Source organism: Sinocyclocheilus anshuiensis, unplaced genomic scaffold (assembly GCF_001515605.1).
Source record: "Sinocyclocheilus anshuiensis isolate Anshui unplaced genomic scaffold, SAMN03320099.WGS_v1.1 scaffold1957, whole genome shotgun sequence".
Lineage (NCBI taxonomy): Eukaryota > Metazoa > Chordata > Actinopteri > Cypriniformes > Cyprinidae > Sinocyclocheilus > Sinocyclocheilus anshuiensis.
Window position 1 is genome coordinate 50,206 of NW_015537935.1, and position 19,404 is coordinate 69,609.

Below are 19,404 nucleotides of genomic sequence, written 5' to 3' on the forward strand. Positions count from 1 at the left end.
GAGTGGCAGATATTATGGGAGTGGCTTGATGGAGCGCAGGAGATCCAGATAACATGATCTTGACCCTTAAGAAATTTTAATTAATTCTGTCACCTAACAGATCTGTTCAAATATAAAATTAAATGAATTGCTAATTGCTACGTTGAAATAAAAATGTAAAGCCTGTAGAAAAATTAGAAATCGTGAATATAAATAATTGGGAATCATGTAAAAAAAATGTAATAAAATAAAACCACATTTATCTATTATAACATTTATGTAGTTTTGTTCAGTTGGCTGTTTCCTTATAAAAGTCCAGAAATTTGTCAAGTTTTTCGTCAGGTGTCTTTTTCATTATATGATGTCATTACGTTGCGGTCTTGCCGCAGCCAATCGCTGCAGTGCATTGCTGATCGTGGTTTCGAGTATCGATACATAGCCCCTTTTAAACCAACCCATACACACGCAATTATCTCAGATAACTCAATCCAGCCATACTAATCATCAACAACAGCTGCGTTCGAAGAACCGAATTAGCCAGATCCTGATTAGCGCGATGATCTCCCCCTTGTCCAAATACCCACCCCTTGTCCAAATACCCCACCCCTTGTCCAAATACCCACACCTTGTCCAAATACCCCACCCCTTGTCCAAATACCCACCCCTTGTCCAAATACCCACACTTGCGGTCTTGGCCACTTGAGAGTGCGTGTGCGCGACAGGAAGTAAGTGTGCAAGACTGTCCCAGGTCTTAAAACCGCCAAAGCGCAGTGCCCTTAAAGCACACTAAATCCACACTATGTCAAATACCGCTTCAGAGCGCTATTCCAGCCTTAGTGTATCCCATCATGCATCATGTTCTGGAAATAAATCGCGAGACTTTTTGCCGAGATCTCGCAAGAGGTCATGGAAACCTTTCCAATGTAAGTTAAATATTAATATAATAATTAGATATTACATATAATTTGGTTATAAAATTACATTTTATTGGTGCAAAGATGAGTAGTGGTGTTATTTATTTTGTACAACATTTGCAACTGCTTTTTAGCTCAAAGCGACCAATGAGGCGTCTAGGTATTTATTATGTCTATGGTTGGAACCCACTCTGACGTCACCGCATCGACCTGCGCATGCGCTTGGACTATAAAAGGCGGGTTCGCGTGTTCTTATTTCCCAGTTCCGTCTTCCTTGACCAGGGTAAGCAATGTTCACTTTGTAATTGTTTTTTTCTTTTTTTAACTTGCTAGAAATATTTTTTGAAGCGTGTTCTACAAATGATTTACCAAAACACGCACTGTGATAAAGTTGTCAGGATAACAAAAGTGAAATGTAGGATTTTGGTGTAGTTGCATGCTGACCACGTGGCTCGTTGCACGCGGGAAGGTCTAAATAGACAATGAAAATTTCACTGGTTTAGTTTTATCATATTGTTTGGTGCACATAATGTTAAACAAGTTAGTCCATTGTTTCAATGTTACATACAGGCCATTTAAGTGACTAGGTTATTTCTAGTTGCTTAATTGTCTGATGTTACTTTGTAATTGTTTTGCAGTATGTGGGCTGTTGGACCATGGAGTTGTGCTGTAGTGCTTACTCAGATGTTGGTGAGTTTAGATTTACACTAGACTATGCTTTAAAACTTCTGGTAGCAATGATGACTGATCTTTTTTTCCCCAGCAGACCGACACTGTTGACCCTTTATAACGAAATAAGCCAAATGATCTAAGCAACCATGTTGTTGCCACAAAATCTGGTAATCACGGTTTTTACGGTCGTTGACGTTTACTGCTCCTGTCCCTACAGATCATACTGGAGCAGAATGGATAACCTTAAATTCATCAGACTTTGTTTCATAAGTCATCCACACTCTAAAACGGGTAAGGTTGAACATGTTTTTGGCACATTTGGTTGATATTTACCTGGTGCATATGATGACTGATCTTTTTTCCCCAGCAGATCGATAGTGTTGACATTTGCTCTAAACTTTAAGCCAATTTATCTGAAGCACCATCAGAGCTGCTTGGCATACAAAATAGTGGTGCTTTTCTTGTTCTCAAGTCCTCTTTTTGTCTTCCCCCAAAAGGAGTTCTGGAGGACCAGAAGACTTCACATGATGAATGGCCAGATGTGAAGGTATTTTTCAGAGTGTATATTGTATGTTCTTATTTTGCTCACTAACTTGGATTTCATCTAAAATGTGGTTCTTTCATATTTTCTAGGTATTTGAGAGATTTGTTCCTCCGAAGGCTCTACACTGTCAAACCCACGTGGAGAAGTGGGTGAAGTACATAATGGTCCCTCTAAGCAGTCCAGCGTTTACCAGTTATGGGGAGAAAAACCTTTTATGCATTAAAGTTGACCTACGACTGTTCCAACATGCCGGGGGGGGGTTTTTTCTCACTAATCTTAAGAATTATTGCTTGTATTTTATGTAAGTGCCTAAATAGTCTTGCAGCTGGCACTTACCTCTATTACTTTTACAATAAAACTATTAAACCATGAATTGATTTTGCGTTCATTAACTTGTTCTGTGCATCTCTCATTCATCTGTGACCTTGAGGTGAAATGTAAATTTAGTGGAACCATTAGCTGAATGAAATTAATAGTTGGTTAGTGATGTCTTATGGTCATTCTAATTGAGCAAAGTGAAATTAAAATGCAAATAAACATTAAAATGTACGATTACTGTAGGTTAAGTGATTAAAACACTGGGATTTAAAGTCGGTGGCTCTGACCGATCATATGTGGTTACTTTTGTCACCTCAAGGTAAATGGTACATTTAATATTTCTAACCAGAGTAGAAAGTGTCTTGGTGCACTTAACACCCACCAGAATTATATATTCTGCTGCACACAGTTTTAAAGTACTCATTCACATTAACCAAGCAGTAGATATTTAAATGTTTATTCTTTCATTTTATGAATGGTCACAAAAAGCTTGCTTCTCAAAGGTTTTACATTAGTGGATAGTATGTCTAAAATTGGAATAACTGACCGTATTTGTTTAGGGTACAGAGAAAAGACCATTCACACCAAGTGCACAGCTCTGCTTTAAACTCTTAACAAAAATGTAGGTCCCACGTGTGTTTTCTGACCCCATTTGATTCACAAAGTAAAGCCAATATCATACACACTTCTGTACAAAATATACTTGTAAGACGCTGGATTAGACTATATATATATGACATCTCACACTAAAAACCCTGTTGCAGGAAATCCACCCAATGCTGCAATAATTACATCCTTAGTGTCTGTAGTGATCCTCACTGTAACAGCCATCAATTATGAACCAAATAACCTGCAAACAAACAAAACAGCACTTTAAAATATGCAACACCTCTTCACAAAAACAGTTTGTTTGCAATGGTGCATAAAGGTGATTATTTTAAGAGCAGGAAAAGTAGAAAACGAAATCTTTCTATTAAAAGACGATACTCACAAGATCATGCAAAACATGATGAAAATGTTCCAAAGAGCAATGAATATACGAAAGTACCGCAGACTCAGCAAAAACTCTCTGATGTTGTCACCTAAAGACAAACAATGCATAATAAGAGTCACAAATATGATCCAGGGCTGTTTAGATTGACTTTTATCTAATATTTGATATATTTCATATCTATTCTAGGTCTATCCCATGGTAGAGTTAGGGCCTCTGTAATGACCTGTAGCTGTCTGCTCACTGTCTTATTAATAGTATGTCATACTGTCCCAATAAATTTAAATGAACTATTATTTCATAATGCAACGTTAATGAATTGTTGTTGTTACCAGTTCTGGACGATCCAGATTCATCGCCAAACCCTTGAGACTGCGTTTCTCTCTTCTTTCTGCACACAGACAGTGAACGGCACGGATAAGCAAGCAATCATCCAAGTGAAAACTGACAGGTAACTTTTGTGTTTTCACTCACAGTTTAAAGTTGAGCACAGCGCCGGCGTTCACGAGCAGAGTGCTGCAAACATAAGGAAATGAGCGACGTGGAGAAGAAAACACACTGCTGTTACACTCTGACAATAGTACACTACACATATGGACATCATTCTGTTTAAGAATAACGCGAAATCTATCCTGCTTAGAAAAAAATGTGTGGAATTTACCCAAAAATGATAAGATCTCCAATCATTTTGGCTGATTATATCCACTTCAGTTCGTCCTCTTCTTCTTCTATCTTTGTATGAGTTCAATATGAGTCGTTTGGTCTTCATCGCCACCTGACGCCAGATACACGACACGACAATCCTGCTGCTGTGCACTCCAGGGATCCTCAAGCCCTGGTCTGGCGATGGATAGTGGGTAGTTACAAGGACCCCTTGTTACATATTGCATAAAAATTAGTGTATTCGTCTATAGTAACCAGTCTGTATAACACAGTATAGTATCATATAATATTAAAGGCAAAAAGTCAATACATTAAAAAAATCGAATAGCCTATTTGTACGGTGGCCGAGAAGTGCTAAACAAATCACAATTCTGAAAACAAAATAACAAATTACAAACGCAAATGCAAGTCTAAAAAACAAAATAACAATTCAGAAAGCACAACAACAATTCCGAAAACAAATTAACAAGTCAGAAAACACAACGACAAATCAGACAAACCGGAAGAGGTAGGTATAGTTTGAGACAGCGCCATTGGTTTGGGCTGTAAAACATCAGTTCCAGTGACGCAGATGGATAAGCGCGTGTCATTGGCTTTTTGACGCGATCGACCCGGGTTCGATCCCGCCTTTTGCCGAACTTTTTTTTTTCTCCCTTGCAATCCATTGCTAATACGAGATTTGAAAAGGGAGGAAAAACAAGTTCGACAAAAGGCGGTATCGAACCCCTGTCGATCGCGTCAAAAAGCCAATGACGCGCTTATCCATCTGCGCCACTGGAGCTGATGATTCACAGCCACTTTTAACTATATGTAAATAGACACCCCGTATTTTTTATTCCATAGTAAGGGCAATTCATACAATACATTTAAACTGAGCTACTTTAATACCATCTCCGAACTTTCTACCACGACTCTGCTGTTCTTCGGCTGGTTCTTCCTGTATACGTTGATTGACAGATGTCTCGTCCAGTCAGCGGTGAGTAATCCCAAACCAATGGCGCTGTCTCAAACTATACCTACCTCTTCCGGTTTGTCTGATTTGTCGTTGTGTTTTCTGACTTGTTAATTTGTTTTCGGATTTGTCGTTGTGTTTTTTGACTTGTTATTTTGTTTTCGAATTTGTCATTGTGTTTTCTGACTTGTTATAATGTTTTCTGAATTGTTGTTGTGTTTTCTGAATTGATATTTTGTTTTTTAGACTTGCATTTGCATTTGTAATTTGTTATTTTGTTTTCAGAATTGTGATTTGTTTTGCACTTCTCGGTCACCGTATATTTTATTAAAATAATACAATTATACTACTAATAATATTTACTATTATTGATGTAATTTACAGTATTTGTTCATTTTACTAATACATTTTTTTATGTTTGAGGGACAAAAATGCAGTACTTTAAATATGACAATTCTCAGAATAGTTTTAGCATATGACTATAGCCAGATAGCACACGTACGTCTGCAAGATGTCTGTTGAACATCACTTAAAGCATCTGCTGTGTACAAACATCTGATAGACGTCTTTAAGATGTTTTGCATACGTTCTAAATCATTAACATCTTAAAACATTTTCTAAACATCTATTTGACATCTGACAGGAAACGTCCTATAGATGTATTGCAGATGAGCAAACACTCTAAAAATATGTCTTGCAGATGTAAATGCAGACGTCAAACAGACATCTCCGTGATGTACGTTTGCTGTTGCGTCCTATGCACTCTGCTACTATGTGCAAGATGAACTCTACCATGTAGTGTATGCATTTTATAAGGTTATTTTGTCATTCATAATCTGAGTCTTATTCCCCCTCCCCCCTCACTACGTAATTAAGGCTGCAACAGTTGAGTACATGAAGTGTCCAACACTCCACACTTCGTATTTTCAGTTAATTAAGTGCATTATGGGTATTTAAAGTGCACTTTTTCTTTTTGGAATCTTTAGTGTGAACACACACCATTTATACTATAAAACAGCATGGAGTAGTGCATAAGTACGCGATTTGGGACGCACCTCATGTTAATACTTTTGGTCGTGGCAGGGCTAGATCTGCTACGCACACTGCTGCTGAGCAAGTATATGTTTGCTACTGCCAGTGAATACACAGACACACTTCTGTGAGCTTGTAAGATATGCAGCTGCTTTATGAATGGCCATACATAAATCCCTTAACAGATCTAGACAGGTGGAGCTGGGGGAGGTGGAAGGTTTAAAGGGGTCATATGATGCTGCTAAAAAGAACATTATTTTGTGTATTTGGTGTACTCTGATAGCATGCAGCAGGACCAGCTTACAGCGAACACTGAACCAGACTATTTAAATGTTGAGAAAGCAAGCTCATTGGCTGCAGAATCAGCAAAGGCCAATCAACTTGCGCTGTGTAGTAAATGTTGTGATTGCTAGCAGATTGCATGTAAAGGTCCTATCAGTCAGCGTCATCTAGAGTTTCATGACTCAGATATTGTTCCACAAAAATTAGTTTCAAACAATAATAGGTGGGTCACAGACCCTTACTGGAGATCCCTGCTTTAAGTTAATATTTAACTTCGGGTTGTCATGTGACTATATGATAACATGGTACAATCATTGAATCAGATGGTAGTACAATGGGAATTTGACCACAGAACAAAAAACAAACAAACATTGTATTGCCATGGTATATTGAACATATCAACATTGGTAAATATTCACTATGTTACATAACCAGAAATCCACACAGTAATGATTTATGCAACATGTTTTTCACTCAATAGAATATCAATTATGTAGTATCATGGTACTATGGCATATTTAAAGAGTACAGTATCTACTACATGAACAATCCATATCCAAAAACATGACAGCAGCCTATAGGAATGTTTTGTTAGTGATATCTCTATATGCTTAAATGTTTAATCAATTCATCTTTTACAAATGTATGAATAGCAAAATCATATTTAAGACTGGTTTATAAAAGGAGTATAAAAGGAGGTCACGACTATACAGATTTTATGCAATGATAATAAAACAATTACATCTGGTTTTCACGATCGAACAAGCTTGATTGATGATAATGAGCACGCGTCGCGGTCATCCAGTAAGCGGCAGTAGCTCCTCCGCATGAGACGCGTCCGTGTGTTGATTTCACCTCTGTAGTGCGCCTGAGCTTGTGCTGTGTATTAATAGGCATCTGCATGTGAGCGGAGCCTTTTACTCCTGCAAGTAAAAGGTCTCTTGAAGATCTGTTCATGCGGTAGGGTCAGAACATCATGGAGGTGCTGGATGTCCTAAATCTGGGCGAAATTGCCCAGTATTTCTCGAAAATGGCGATGTTTCCAGTTTTTGATTTCGCTTATTATATCGTGTCAATACTCTACCTCAAATATGAACCAGGTAAGTGGAATTGTTATTTAGGCATAACAACAGAATATTGCGCTTGAGCTTTATTTGGGTCAAATTTAAAGGACATTATTGATCATTCTTTGCATTTGCGCGTGAATCAGTATGGCTTATAATTGAATAAACAGCGTTAAATATGAAACCATGAATTCTCAAGCCATAAGATAATTAGTATTGTTTTCAACAAGTGTTATGTAATTTGTCTCAGGGTTTACTGTCATATGGCATTGTGTTTGCAATGTGCAGAACAGTCCTATAGCCTAGGTGCGTATTTTAATATTTTATCAATGTCTCTACGTCTCATTCAGCATTTTCTTTATTCTTGGGGTGGGAAGAGTTGTCCCACTCTTGAAGAGCCTCCTCGAAACACGATAGAGTCCGTGCACATTCCACTGCGAGTCTCACTGGAATAAATAGAAGCGCCCTAAATAGTCAGCAGCAGTGGAAAGGACAAAACGAAGCCCAGTAAATTTGTTAAAGGGGTCATATGATGCTGCTAAAAAGAACATTATTTGGTGTATTTGGTGTAATGAAATGTGTTTATGCGGTTTAAAGTAAAAAAAAAAAAAACATTATTTTTCACATACTGTACATTATTGTTTCTCCTCTATGCCCCGCCTTTTTGAAACGCGTCGATTTTTACAAAGCTCATCGGTCTGAAAAGCGAGGTGTGCTCTGATTGGACAGCTATCCAGTGCATTGTGATTGGCCGAATACCTCAAGCGTGAGACGGAAAAATTGAAATCGCATCATATGACCCCTTTAAGCAAATTTAAGTAGCTTAGGACTTGCTTCCATTTAACGAATCATATTTGAAGTCGTATTTCACAATTAAACCAAAATAGTTTATTTATTTATTTATTTTTATTTAATTTTTTTTGCATTGTTACACTTTAATGACAATGAAGCACATTTTCTTTCCGAAATTTTCAATACTGCCATAAATCTGGACGTTTTACTTTGGACTCTGCAATTCCTATTATTCTCAATGATGATTTTCTGATGCTTAAAAAAAATTAAACAAACACTACCATTATGTATGGAAGCCTACTTTTCAATTTAAATTATTTATTTTTTGGTAGGCCTAAATAATCTTTCATTATTGTAATGATAATTATATTTTCTATTATGTTATAAAGAAGGAGCTTTTTTGACTTTACACTTATGAGAATTAATTATTTGCATTACAGTTAGGACAATGAGATATTTTGGCATTATGGCATTGAGAATGAGATCTTTTGGCATTGCGATAATGAGAAGGATATTTTTTTGGCAATGTAATGTGAATTGGAGGGAAGATGTGCTTAACTGTTAAGGAAATATTGTAACAATACAAACAAATAAATAAATAAATATTGGCAACATTTAATATAAGCCACATGTCATTTTTTTATCCATTTCTTTAATTTTGGAGTGAAGCATCAATTAGACCATTAGTGGTCATCCAGTATTAAAGTTTTAGATGGGATTTATTTTTACATGCTTTCATTTAATGAGATGTCTGATGAGAACAGAGTAAGAGTTAATGCTGTCAATTAAAATTGCATCGGGATTTCAGATATACCAGGGCTCAGTTATAAAATAATATAACTATTCATACCATTATACCATTACACCATCATGCAATTCACAAACTTGTGATAAAGTATATTGATGGTGAAGAATGTTATATAAATATCCACCACTTTGTGCAAACATTAGCCAGTTGCTAGCTGAAGCTCATCCTGACAGCTGTTTGTGCGGGTTGGAGGTCGTGGTGTGAAACAGGCCTGCAGTTTGAGACGAACGAAAAGCTTTAGGCTTCTGTTTATTTTTAGGCCACATTTGAGAGGATCGTTTTTCATTCAAAATGCCTGTTGGGTGCGTAACGACCCAAGCTACACCTGTTCTGTAAGATGTGTTCATCCCTGGAGATTTCAGAGGAGTGGTGTGGACCTTTAGATATACAACATCTCTCAGTGGTGTCAACCTAACACTGCTTTAGAGAGTAAAGTTGTTGATGTTCACTGGGAAAATAATTATCGTATTTTAATGGTAAAAGAAATGCTACTGTAAAAATCTGTTAATTGGTTATTGGCAAGTTCCCTTACTATATACGGTAAAAAAAAAAGTACATTATGGGACATTTGCCAATCTTTGCGCATGTGCAATAGCTGGAGCAAACTGGAAAAAACATGTTTTTAAATGTAAATAGAGCTTAAGCAACAAAAGTAATGGGACAGGTCACTTCAGATTTCGTTGCTGATTTGAAATATGTAATTTAATTGCGAGTTCAGCGAGCAGTTTTTGAGATTTGGAACTTTTCAGAAAGTTCAGTCAGAACTTTTTTGAAATGACAAAAAAGTATCATTAAAGTACATTAGAAAAGTTGTGATCAAATCATCAGTTCATATCTTTTGAATTAATTACTTTATCCTATTTTAGGTTCAGCTAACTGCCCATGTGGAGAGGAAGATTTTCAGTGAATAACAATGCAAATTTTGGTCTGTTTACACAAAGCTATCACTTGGCAAACAAGCTGTCCAGACCACTTTTATGAATTTCCATTTTTAAATGATAATCACGGGACATTTTGGACTTCGCTGTGTATTTATATATGAAGAGTTCAGATGCAAAAACCTCTAAGAGTCATCTGAATTTTTCTGTCTAAAATGAGCACTTCTAAAATTCTAAAATCTCTCAGGCTCCTATGTTTATGTTCAGTTATTTCACTTCAGTGGCAATGAAAAGAACCTATTCATTGCCATTAACGTGAAATTACTGAACCTACACATAGGAGCCTGATAAAAATGCTCATTTTAGAAGAAAATTTCAAACGGCACTTAGAGGCTTTTGCATCTGAACTCTTCACATGTAAATGTTAAGTGCTGAAAAGTGATCTGTAATGATCTGTGTTAATCAGGTGCTGTGGAAGTGTCCCGTAAAAGCCCAGTGGCCTCATGGCTTTGTGCAATGCTCTACTGCTTTGGAAGCTACATACTAGCAGACATCATGCTTGGTGTGTCTCCCATCGACTATTTCCATAACAACAGTCACATCCTCCTGGCCTCAGCTGTGTGGTGAGGATCTTTAAATGGTTCAGTGCTTGTACACTTTGCATATGACACTGAAGTCACTTCGAAGATCACTTCAAGATAGATCTTCAAGATAGATCTGGATATAAAATCTGAAAATTTTATTTTTGCATCATTAACCAGTTATAACATGATAATTTTAATAAATAAATACATTAATTATTAAAAAAGTTAAATTAATACATTAATAACCATGCATGTTTTTTTGATAATCCAATGAATGAAATACATAATCTGATTATGAACTCTTAATCTTAAAAAAAGCTAATAGTACAGTTAAACTAATATTACTGAGAGTAAACATAATATTATAAAACAAACAGTTTTAACTCTACATTCTGAAGCCATTATAAATAATCCATATATGCAGTATTCTATATTAATGTGGTAAATTGCTAGGCTACCATAAACAGCTAAACTCTTTGTGTTACATCCCTAAATAACAACTTTGTCCATATCTTGACTTGAAGATGTCTGATATTTTCACATTTACTCCATGTGTCTTCGTTGTCTACAAATACAAATAATATATAGCAGTTCTACAGTCTAATAGCTGTGTGAATATATCATAATTAGTGCTTACAAACGATTAATCGCATCCAAAATAAACGTTTTTTGTTTACATAATATATGTGTGTACTGTGTATATTTATTATGTATATATAAATACACACACACACACACACACACACATGCAGGTATATATTTAAGAAAAATATGTTTTGTTTATATATAAAATATTAATATTTTAAATTATATTTGACAATAAATATACATGTAAATATTTTTAAAATATATAGCCTACATGTATGTTTGTGTATTTATATATGCATTATAAATATTAACAGTACACGCACATATATTATGTAAACAAAAACTTTTATTTTGGATTTTGGATTCGATTAATTGCGATTAATCGTTTGACAGCACTAATCAAAATATATCGAAAAACATAAACATACAGTATAAACTTTACTACCTAGTTTACTGGTACCTTTATTAAATCCTCTTCTTCCAATTTCATATGTGAACCTGTAAACAACAGGGTTCTTGCGTGAGTATCTGTTATTGTGTCTTTATAATAGAAAGTGTTTTTTCTTCTCTTTTTTCAGGTACCTGATTTTCTTCTGCCCTCTTAACCTGTTCTACAAATGTGTGGCATTTCTGCCTGTGAAACTTGTGCTCGTGGCAATGAAAGAAGTGGTCCGCACACGTAAAATTGCTGCAGGAGTTCATCACGCTCACCATGCGTATCACCATGGCTGGCTGATCATGGTCATTACTGGTTATGTTAAGGGTAAGTATCTTATATCTCCAGAAGCATTTATTTTTAGGGGTCATGTAACACTTTCATAAGACCCGTTAAAAACTCTTTCTCGGGAGACCTGTGCCGCTCTGCTGATTGTCTCTGTTAATACTCACAGGGTCAGGGGTCGCTCTCATGTCCAATTTTGAGCAGCTGTTGCGAGGAGTCTGGAAGCCTGAGACCAATGAAGTTCTCAACATGTCATTGTGAGTGGAAATTTTTGGAGAGTCATCTCTTTTCCACTGACATTTTGTAGAGACAATGGGCCAGTTGCATAAACATAGCCTCTATGTTAAGACTGTCTTAAAGGGATAGTTCACCCAAAAATGAAAATGTGATGTTTATCTTGTGCGCGCGCCCAAAGATAGTTGGACATAGTGGTGTATTAGAGGTAAAAAATGATATGAATACTGTTCGGTTTCTAGCACAAACCGATCGTTCCGTGTCTTAGGACATCAATGTGTTGTCACGAGCCGCAGGATTTAATTTGGATTTGTCTGTGCATGTTTTTTTTACTCTCATAGATTTTGTTACCATTGCCATGCATTATACGACTGATAGACTGCAACGGTTGGAGTTAAAAATCATCAAATGTGTTCTACTGAAGACACAAAGTCACCTACATCTTGGATGCCCTGGGGGTAAGCAGATAAACATCACATTTTCATTTTTGGGTGAACTATCCCTTTAAGAACTAGTTTGACCAACTAGCAGTTAGCCAAGAGGTAATCGGTCTTACTTTTCTGATTTGGGCCAATACCTTTTTGTAAATTACTTTGAAAAAAAAAGTTTGAAAAATTGTCTGTTTAAATTCCAACAAGCACAAAAAACACCATAAAATAGCATTAAAAGCAGTCCGTGACTCATGCATTTCATTCAAAGTCTTCTGAAGCCATTGTAATTATGAGAAAGAGCTGTTCATGTTTTAGATGAATGACTTGTATAAATGTTTGGAATGTGATTCTTGTATTTTTCAGCCCTACCAAGGCCAGTCTGTATGGAGCCATTCTGTTCACCCTTCAGGAGGCTCACTTGCTCCCTGTGTCTAAAAGCATGCTCATCTGCCTCTTCACACTCTTCATGGCCACAACCAAGGTGACAATACGCTTTTTTAAGAGCTCTTTCAGCTCATTCAATAAGCTGAAATTTAAGGAATAGTGTATATATCAGAAAACACAACTGTAATTCAGTATTTTCTTCTAAAAAAAGGAATTAAGACAAGTTAAAAAAATCAAGGTGCCATGAAGCGTTAAGATCTCTCAACAACTGTCCACAACAATTAGCATTACTTTTTTGCCATTCTGAATTTGTTCATTGACTAAATGCCCAAAAATTGTCAAGGCAAATACAGATGCAGATTCAGCTAATTTTCAATTTAGCAACACTGCATTTTTTCATTTGTCTTATCTATATGGACAAAAGTATTGAGTCACACCTCTTAATTACTGAATTCAGGTGTTTCAGATCATTGCCACTGGTGTATAAAATGAAGCACCTAGCTATGCAGTCTGCATTTACATTTGTGGAAAAAAAAAAAAAGTTGGTCGTTCTGAAGCATTCAGTGAATTTGAGTGTGGTACAGTGATAAGGATGTCACCTTTGCAATAAGTCAGTTCATGGAATGTTATCCCTGCTAGACATTTCACGGTCAACTGTAAGTGGTGTTTTTAGAAAGTGGAAGCATTTAGGAACAGCAGCAAAAAAAAAAGTCACAGAGTGGGTCACCGAGTGCTGAAGAGTCTCAAACTTTTACTGGCATTAATATCACCACAAAAACTGTGTAGCAGGAACTTAAAGGGATAGTTCACCCAAAAATGATAATTTGATGTGTGCACTTATAAGTCTGTGATCTGCCGTAAAGCAAGAAGACGACGACGCGTCACGCGCCGGCTGTTGAGAACGCGCTCAGGACAGTTCAGACATTGCGGTAGTATTTATATCGTTTTTTACCTCTGATTTACCGCAATGTCTGAACTGTCCTGAGCGCGTTCTCAACAGCCGGCACGTGAAGCGTCTTCTTCTTTTTCTTTCTGATCATTTCGTGTCTTTACACATCAATGTATCGTCATGAGCCGCAGGGTTTAATTTGATTTTGTTTGTGTATGTTTTTTTGACTCTCAAAGCCGTGATTCCCATTCACTTGCATTATAAGACTAACAGACTGCAACGGTTTGAGTTAAAAATCTTCGTTTGTGTTCTACTGAAGAAACAAAGTCACCTACATCTTGGATGCCCTGGGGGTAAGCAGATAAACATCAAATTTCCATTTTTGGGTGAACTATCCCTTTAATGGAATGAGTTTCCATGGCCGAGCAGCTGCATGCAAGCCTCACAGTACAATGCCAAGCGTCAGATGACGGATGTAAGGCATGCCGACACTGGACTCTGGAGCAGTGGAAACCCGTTCTTTGGTGTGACGACTCACATTTCTTCTGTCTGATGGCCGAGTGTGGGTTTGGCAGATACCAGGAAAACCTTACCTACCTGAATGCATTGTGCCAACTGTAACGTTTGGTGGAGGAGGGATAATGGTGTGGGGCTGTTTTTCAGGGGTTGGGCTCGGCCCCTTACTTCCAGCGAAGGGAAATCTTAATGCTTCATCATACCAAGACATTTTGGACAATGCTATTTTAGCTCTGCTGGATAAATGGGCAGAAATTCCCACAGAAACACTCTAAAATCTTGTAGAAAGCCTACCCAGAAAATTAGAAGCTGTTGTAGCTGCAAAGGGTGCACCAACTCCATATTAATGTCTATGTATTTACAATGAATTTAGTAATGGTCCGAGGTCCAAATACTTTTGTCCATATTGTGTATATAAAAAGATTTATAAATTGAAAACCCCATAGTAAAATCTCAAGGGAACCATGATCTTCCAGGATTGTTTTTGTCGTTTGCAGTACTTTGTTGTTATTCCATCTCATCGGTTTATTGTTTGACTCTGAAACAATGAGCCTTGGAAGTGCTGCCACCTTGTGGACAAACTAGTGCAAAATAACTCAAGGTGCACGTGTAAACTCTGTGTACATTGTAATATGTGCGTACTATGCTGATGATGAAATCTACATCTCTCAGACCATAATCATACCCTAACGTACATGTAAAGTATACTTTGGTCATTAGCAACTGAATAGCAATGCCCTGGCAACCATGCCCATTGCCCAATACCCATTATGGCTTTGACTTTTTGCACAGGCAATCATCACTTAACTATTCAGAAAAGGTAATAGCTGAGACATTTCTAACTTCATTACTCAAGAACATTTACTATTCCTTATACAGGTGTTTATGATGGCCCGTCACTCTCACGGATCACCCTTCGCCCTCATCGAGTCTTGGCTGTGCCACCTGCTATTCGGTTCGCCCCTTGGTATTGAAGATGCCCATGATCACCACCACTCCGCACCAGCCGCTGCCTCTGCGCCCCTCTCGCCCGCCAAAACCAAGGAGGAACTGAGTGAAGTTACCCGCAAGAGGAAGTCCAAGAAAGCAGAGTAGAGTTACATCTCAAAATCATCAATCCAGCCAGTGATATGACAGAGCGGCCTGGCTCTGCTTGAGAAAGGAGGGAATCTGATGTTAAACCAATGCAAGTTTCTCTTTCAGTGGTGCTTTTAATGACAGACATGCCACATAGGGACTCTGTAAATAGCTTCCCCCCTCTTTACCAACATCAGTTTTTATTTTTCGTAATGTTTTCCATCATTCAAGCCCCATGCATTGGATGATGTGCAGTTTGTCATGAACAGATGAATGAATGAAAGCCAATGTGATGAGAACCTGCCGCTTTCCGTTTGAGCTCATTGAAGCGTCCATCCAGATTACTTGATGAGACCCGTCGTCCACCGCTGGTTGACCCCACTTCCACAGAACACTGCTGCTTTTATACAGTGGCATAGAAAAAAAAACATATTTTCAAAAAATAAATTAAATAATTTTTCAGCCAAAAGCAGTTGTTTCAAATTCTTCCAAATGTTTATGCATTTTGAATACTATACAACAATTATTTCACTTACTGACTTAAATTCATGGTTTTAATGGTTTATTTGAATGATGGTTTATTTGAATTTATTTGATTCTTTTCCATGTCCTCAAACTGGTTTTAAATGATAGGTTAATAAAGTCAACCTACCATCAAGGCAGCCATCGCTTCTCTAAGAGAGTATTTTTGGTCACGGCCACAACAGAACTGTTTTAAACCCATTTGCGAATGTTGTGGAAACTGAATAAATTGAAAATAAATGATTAAATAGAAAACAATGTGACCAGTGTCAGTTTTAAATTAGTGCTGTCAATCGATTAAAAAATTAACTAATTAATCGCACATTTTTCTATAATTAATTGCGATTAATTATATTAATATAATATATTAATTTATATAATAAACCTATAAATATAATATATTTTTATTGTCATAATTTCACATCGAATCTCCGTATTATTAATGTAGAAGCGACATAAAGATTTTAAATATGTGTTTATTGGCATCTTTTTACTGAGTAGCCTATATTATTAATGAAGGCCAGTATCATTGATACTAATGCCAATACTGCTATTGATGTCTCTATTAAATGCATTTTTCCCTAAATTTTAGCCATTGATTATAGCCATTCAACATTACAGTATAACATTTAATAGGCTTTGAAAAATATAACAACTTTTAATTTAAGTGAACTTAAAGCAATATTTATATAAACTATAAATTGTATACGCATAAACTAATGGAATATAAATTAATCTTTATTCAAGCTATAAAAGTTACTTGAAAGTTGATTCAGGGCATTTGAATATTCTAATAAAATGTCCTTATTTACTGTCTGTTATGCAGATTAGGAGGCATCTGAGCAGGAAGGCATGTATGACAGATCATTCAAAGACACATACCAAAATTCCCAAATACTGATGTAGCACTGCAATGAACATTTTGGATCTCTACTTTATCACTTATCACAATGTGGTGGATTAAACTCATTTCAGAGAATGAAATGCTGAAATTAAAGTAATGTATGAATTACTTTATCATTTAGTTTTATTTTGTTTCCCATGGAACACAACATTTTCATTATCTTTCAATTTTTCTTACACTCTAAAAAATGCTGGGTTAAATACAACCCAGTGCTGGGTAAAATAGGGACAAAATCTCCAAGCTTCAAAATTGACAAAAACGTAGGCTATCGTACGTACTCCATTCTTGAGGCTACTGAATTGTAAGACATTTTTAAACATGAATACACATTTTAAAATGTTAAAGCTACACTTGTAGCTACAAAAATTTTCAAAATGAATGTAATTTCATTACTGAGCACCTACATACAAATATAATATGATCAAACTGTGTTCATTTAGTTTACCTTATGTGGAGCTGTCAGGTCAGATTTGGTGGTCTGTTAACTTAGCAGAAGAACAGTTATGAACAGCTACTTTTGGGGCAGTGTTTAATGGCATCAGTCAAGGCCACACTGACTTTGCTGTTGTTACATCTCTCACACACAAACCCTGTCAAATAATGTGAGAAACAAAACATTTATAATTACTGACCCATACCAAATGTCAGTGTACTGGTAATGAATTATTTTCCTGACATCAGGGGCCTGTTGCATAAAAGGCTTAGACTAGTCAAGTTAGTCATCTGGTTTTTTCTTTAAGGCTGATCATATTTTTTATTTTTTTAATTCGGTTACATGAAAACATAGATTAGTCAAAGTTGAATCCAACAAATAAGGCTGACTAACTCTTGGCTAACTGTTAGTTGGTCAGACTCATACTTAAAGACGCTGTCTTAACAGAGAGGCTGAGTTTATGCAACTGGCCCCTGATCTGAGTTTACATATGATTAATTGAAAATAATAACTTCTCACTTTGCTAGCAGATGGCACCAGACCCCCAGAGTTACAGTGTTATAGCAAAGACTATATACGTAGTCAAATCAATTCATAAATGATGTGTTATTTATAGCACTTTTCAGAATATTGTTTCAAAGCTTCACAGAGACGTCTCAGTCATTCAGGTCTTCATGTACACTATATGATTTCTCGCCAGTTAATGCTTTTATGGAAGTCTGCAACTAGATTTGGCAAACATATGTCCTTTTTACAATAAAGTTTACAATTGCAATTTTCTCCAAGTAACACCCTCATCTTTAGGGCTGTGAACTGATGACTAAAACGATCGCCCACCACAGACAGACAGACATTTGGGACATGTGTACAGTTGAAACACCTTAAATAACTTGCGTGCACAGGACCCCCGAGCCGTGATTTTTGCTCCACACATGTGTATTAGCGTTCTCTTTGATTGTGGGAAATTTGAAAGGTGTGCGTCTTTCCCCTCCGAAGATATTGGCAAAAGGTTTTTTTTTTTTCCAAGGTAAGATTTTCATTTCACCATGTCCCTTCCACAATTAATAGCTTATTATCCTTTTATGATTGTTAAACTTAACATAAATCATTGCAAACGTTACTCTGTTCTCTAAAAATAGACATATTTTATGACATTGTGCTATGCAAGGTCTTTGCATAATCTAGAGAAATGTGCGAGTATGTCAGTGGGGTACGTGCGCAGTGTATCAACTGTACCCGGATTGGTGTCCTATTGTGTCACATGCTAGAAGGTTAAAAGTCACATTTACACATGCTACCCAAAATTATGTTTAAAACAAATGATATTTGTCTATTGTTAATGGACATATTTTCTAACATGAATGTTAAAAGGATAACATAACATTTTGTGAAATATACAAGGTGGTAAAGTGGGTACAGTTGATACACCCTTTATAATAGTTCAATCATAGAAAATAAAATGTATATTCAGAGGCTGTGTGTGTGTGTGTGTGTGTGTACTGTTATTTTATGTAATGGGGACCAATGTCCCCGCAAGAATAGTAATAGGCCTACCAGTAAATTCTAACCTTATGGGAAAAATTTTTTAGGTCCCCATGAGGAAACAACCTTATAAATCATACAGAATGATTGAAAATGTAAAAATACAGAAAGTTTCGAGTGATGGGTAGGTTTAGCCAGGGATAGGGTTATAGAATATACAGGTATTTAGGGGGATAAAATATACTGTCTGTACAGTATAAAAACCACTACGCTTATGGAATGTCCCTATAATGTTAGAAGTGTGTGTGTGTGTGTGTATGCATGCATTAAGAATGGGTGTCTCAACTGTACCATGGTACTGTTTCAACTGTACACTATATGTGACCCTTGACCACAAAACCAGTCTTAAGTCGCTGGGGTATATTTGTAGCAACAGCCAAAAAAACATTGTATGGGTAACAATTATCGATTTTTCTTTTATACCAAAAATAATTAGGATATTAAGTAAAGATCATGTTCCATGAAGATATTTTGTAAATTTCCTACCGTAAATATATCAAAACTTAATTTTTGATTAGTAATATGCATTGCTAAGAACTTCAGTTGGAGAATTTTAAAGGCGATTTTCTCAATATTTAGATTTTTTTTGCACCCTCAGATTCCAGATTTTCAAATGGTTTCCAAATATTGTCCGATCCTAACAAACCATACATCAATGGAAAGCTTATTTATTCAGCTTTCAGATGATGT

At 36.4% G+C, this 19,404-nt stretch overlaps 2 protein-coding genes and 1 long non-coding RNA gene across 4 annotated transcripts; 2 read left to right on the forward strand and 1 right to left on the reverse strand.

The window, feature by feature from the left end:
* The first annotated feature begins 1,135 nt into the window (after positions 1-1,135).
* LOC107658730 (uncharacterized) lies at positions 1,136-2,501 on the forward strand. 2 transcript variants are annotated; one of them, XR_001630818.1, is made up of 5 exons: positions 1,136-1,176; positions 1,532-1,583; positions 1,783-1,856; positions 2,063-2,112; positions 2,199-2,501. It is a non-coding gene; the product is annotated as an uncharacterized LOC107658730 (long non-coding RNA). The 2 variants fall into 2 exon arrangements; XR_001630817.1 differs by lacking the exon at positions 1,136-1,176 and having other exon boundaries at positions 1,516-1,583; positions 2,199-2,499.
* Positions 2,502-2,878: 377 nt separating this feature from the next.
* On the reverse strand, positions 2,879-4,258 carry LOC107658516 (small integral membrane protein 7-like). Its single transcript, XM_016447109.1, has 5 exons — positions 4,080-4,258; positions 3,893-3,934; positions 3,751-3,809; positions 3,419-3,509; positions 2,879-3,277 (listed from the first exon to the last, which is right to left on the reverse strand). The coding sequence occupies exons 1-5, from the start codon at positions 4,103-4,105 to the stop codon at positions 3,262-3,264; spliced, it is 234 nt and encodes a 77-aa protein (XP_016302595.1). The 5' UTR covers positions 4,106-4,258; the 3' UTR covers positions 2,879-3,261.
* A 2,999-nt stretch (positions 4,259-7,257) lies between these two features.
* On the forward strand, positions 7,258-15,804 carry LOC107658508 (trimeric intracellular cation channel type A-like). The gene is made up of 6 exons (XM_016447097.1): positions 7,258-7,447; positions 10,356-10,512; positions 11,640-11,824; positions 11,952-12,039; positions 12,811-12,928; positions 15,116-15,804. The coding sequence occupies exons 1-6, from the start codon at positions 7,324-7,326 to the stop codon at positions 15,329-15,331; spliced, it is 888 nt and encodes a 295-aa protein (XP_016302583.1). The 5' UTR covers positions 7,258-7,323; the 3' UTR covers positions 15,332-15,804.
* Positions 15,805-19,404: the final 3,600 nt, after the last annotated feature.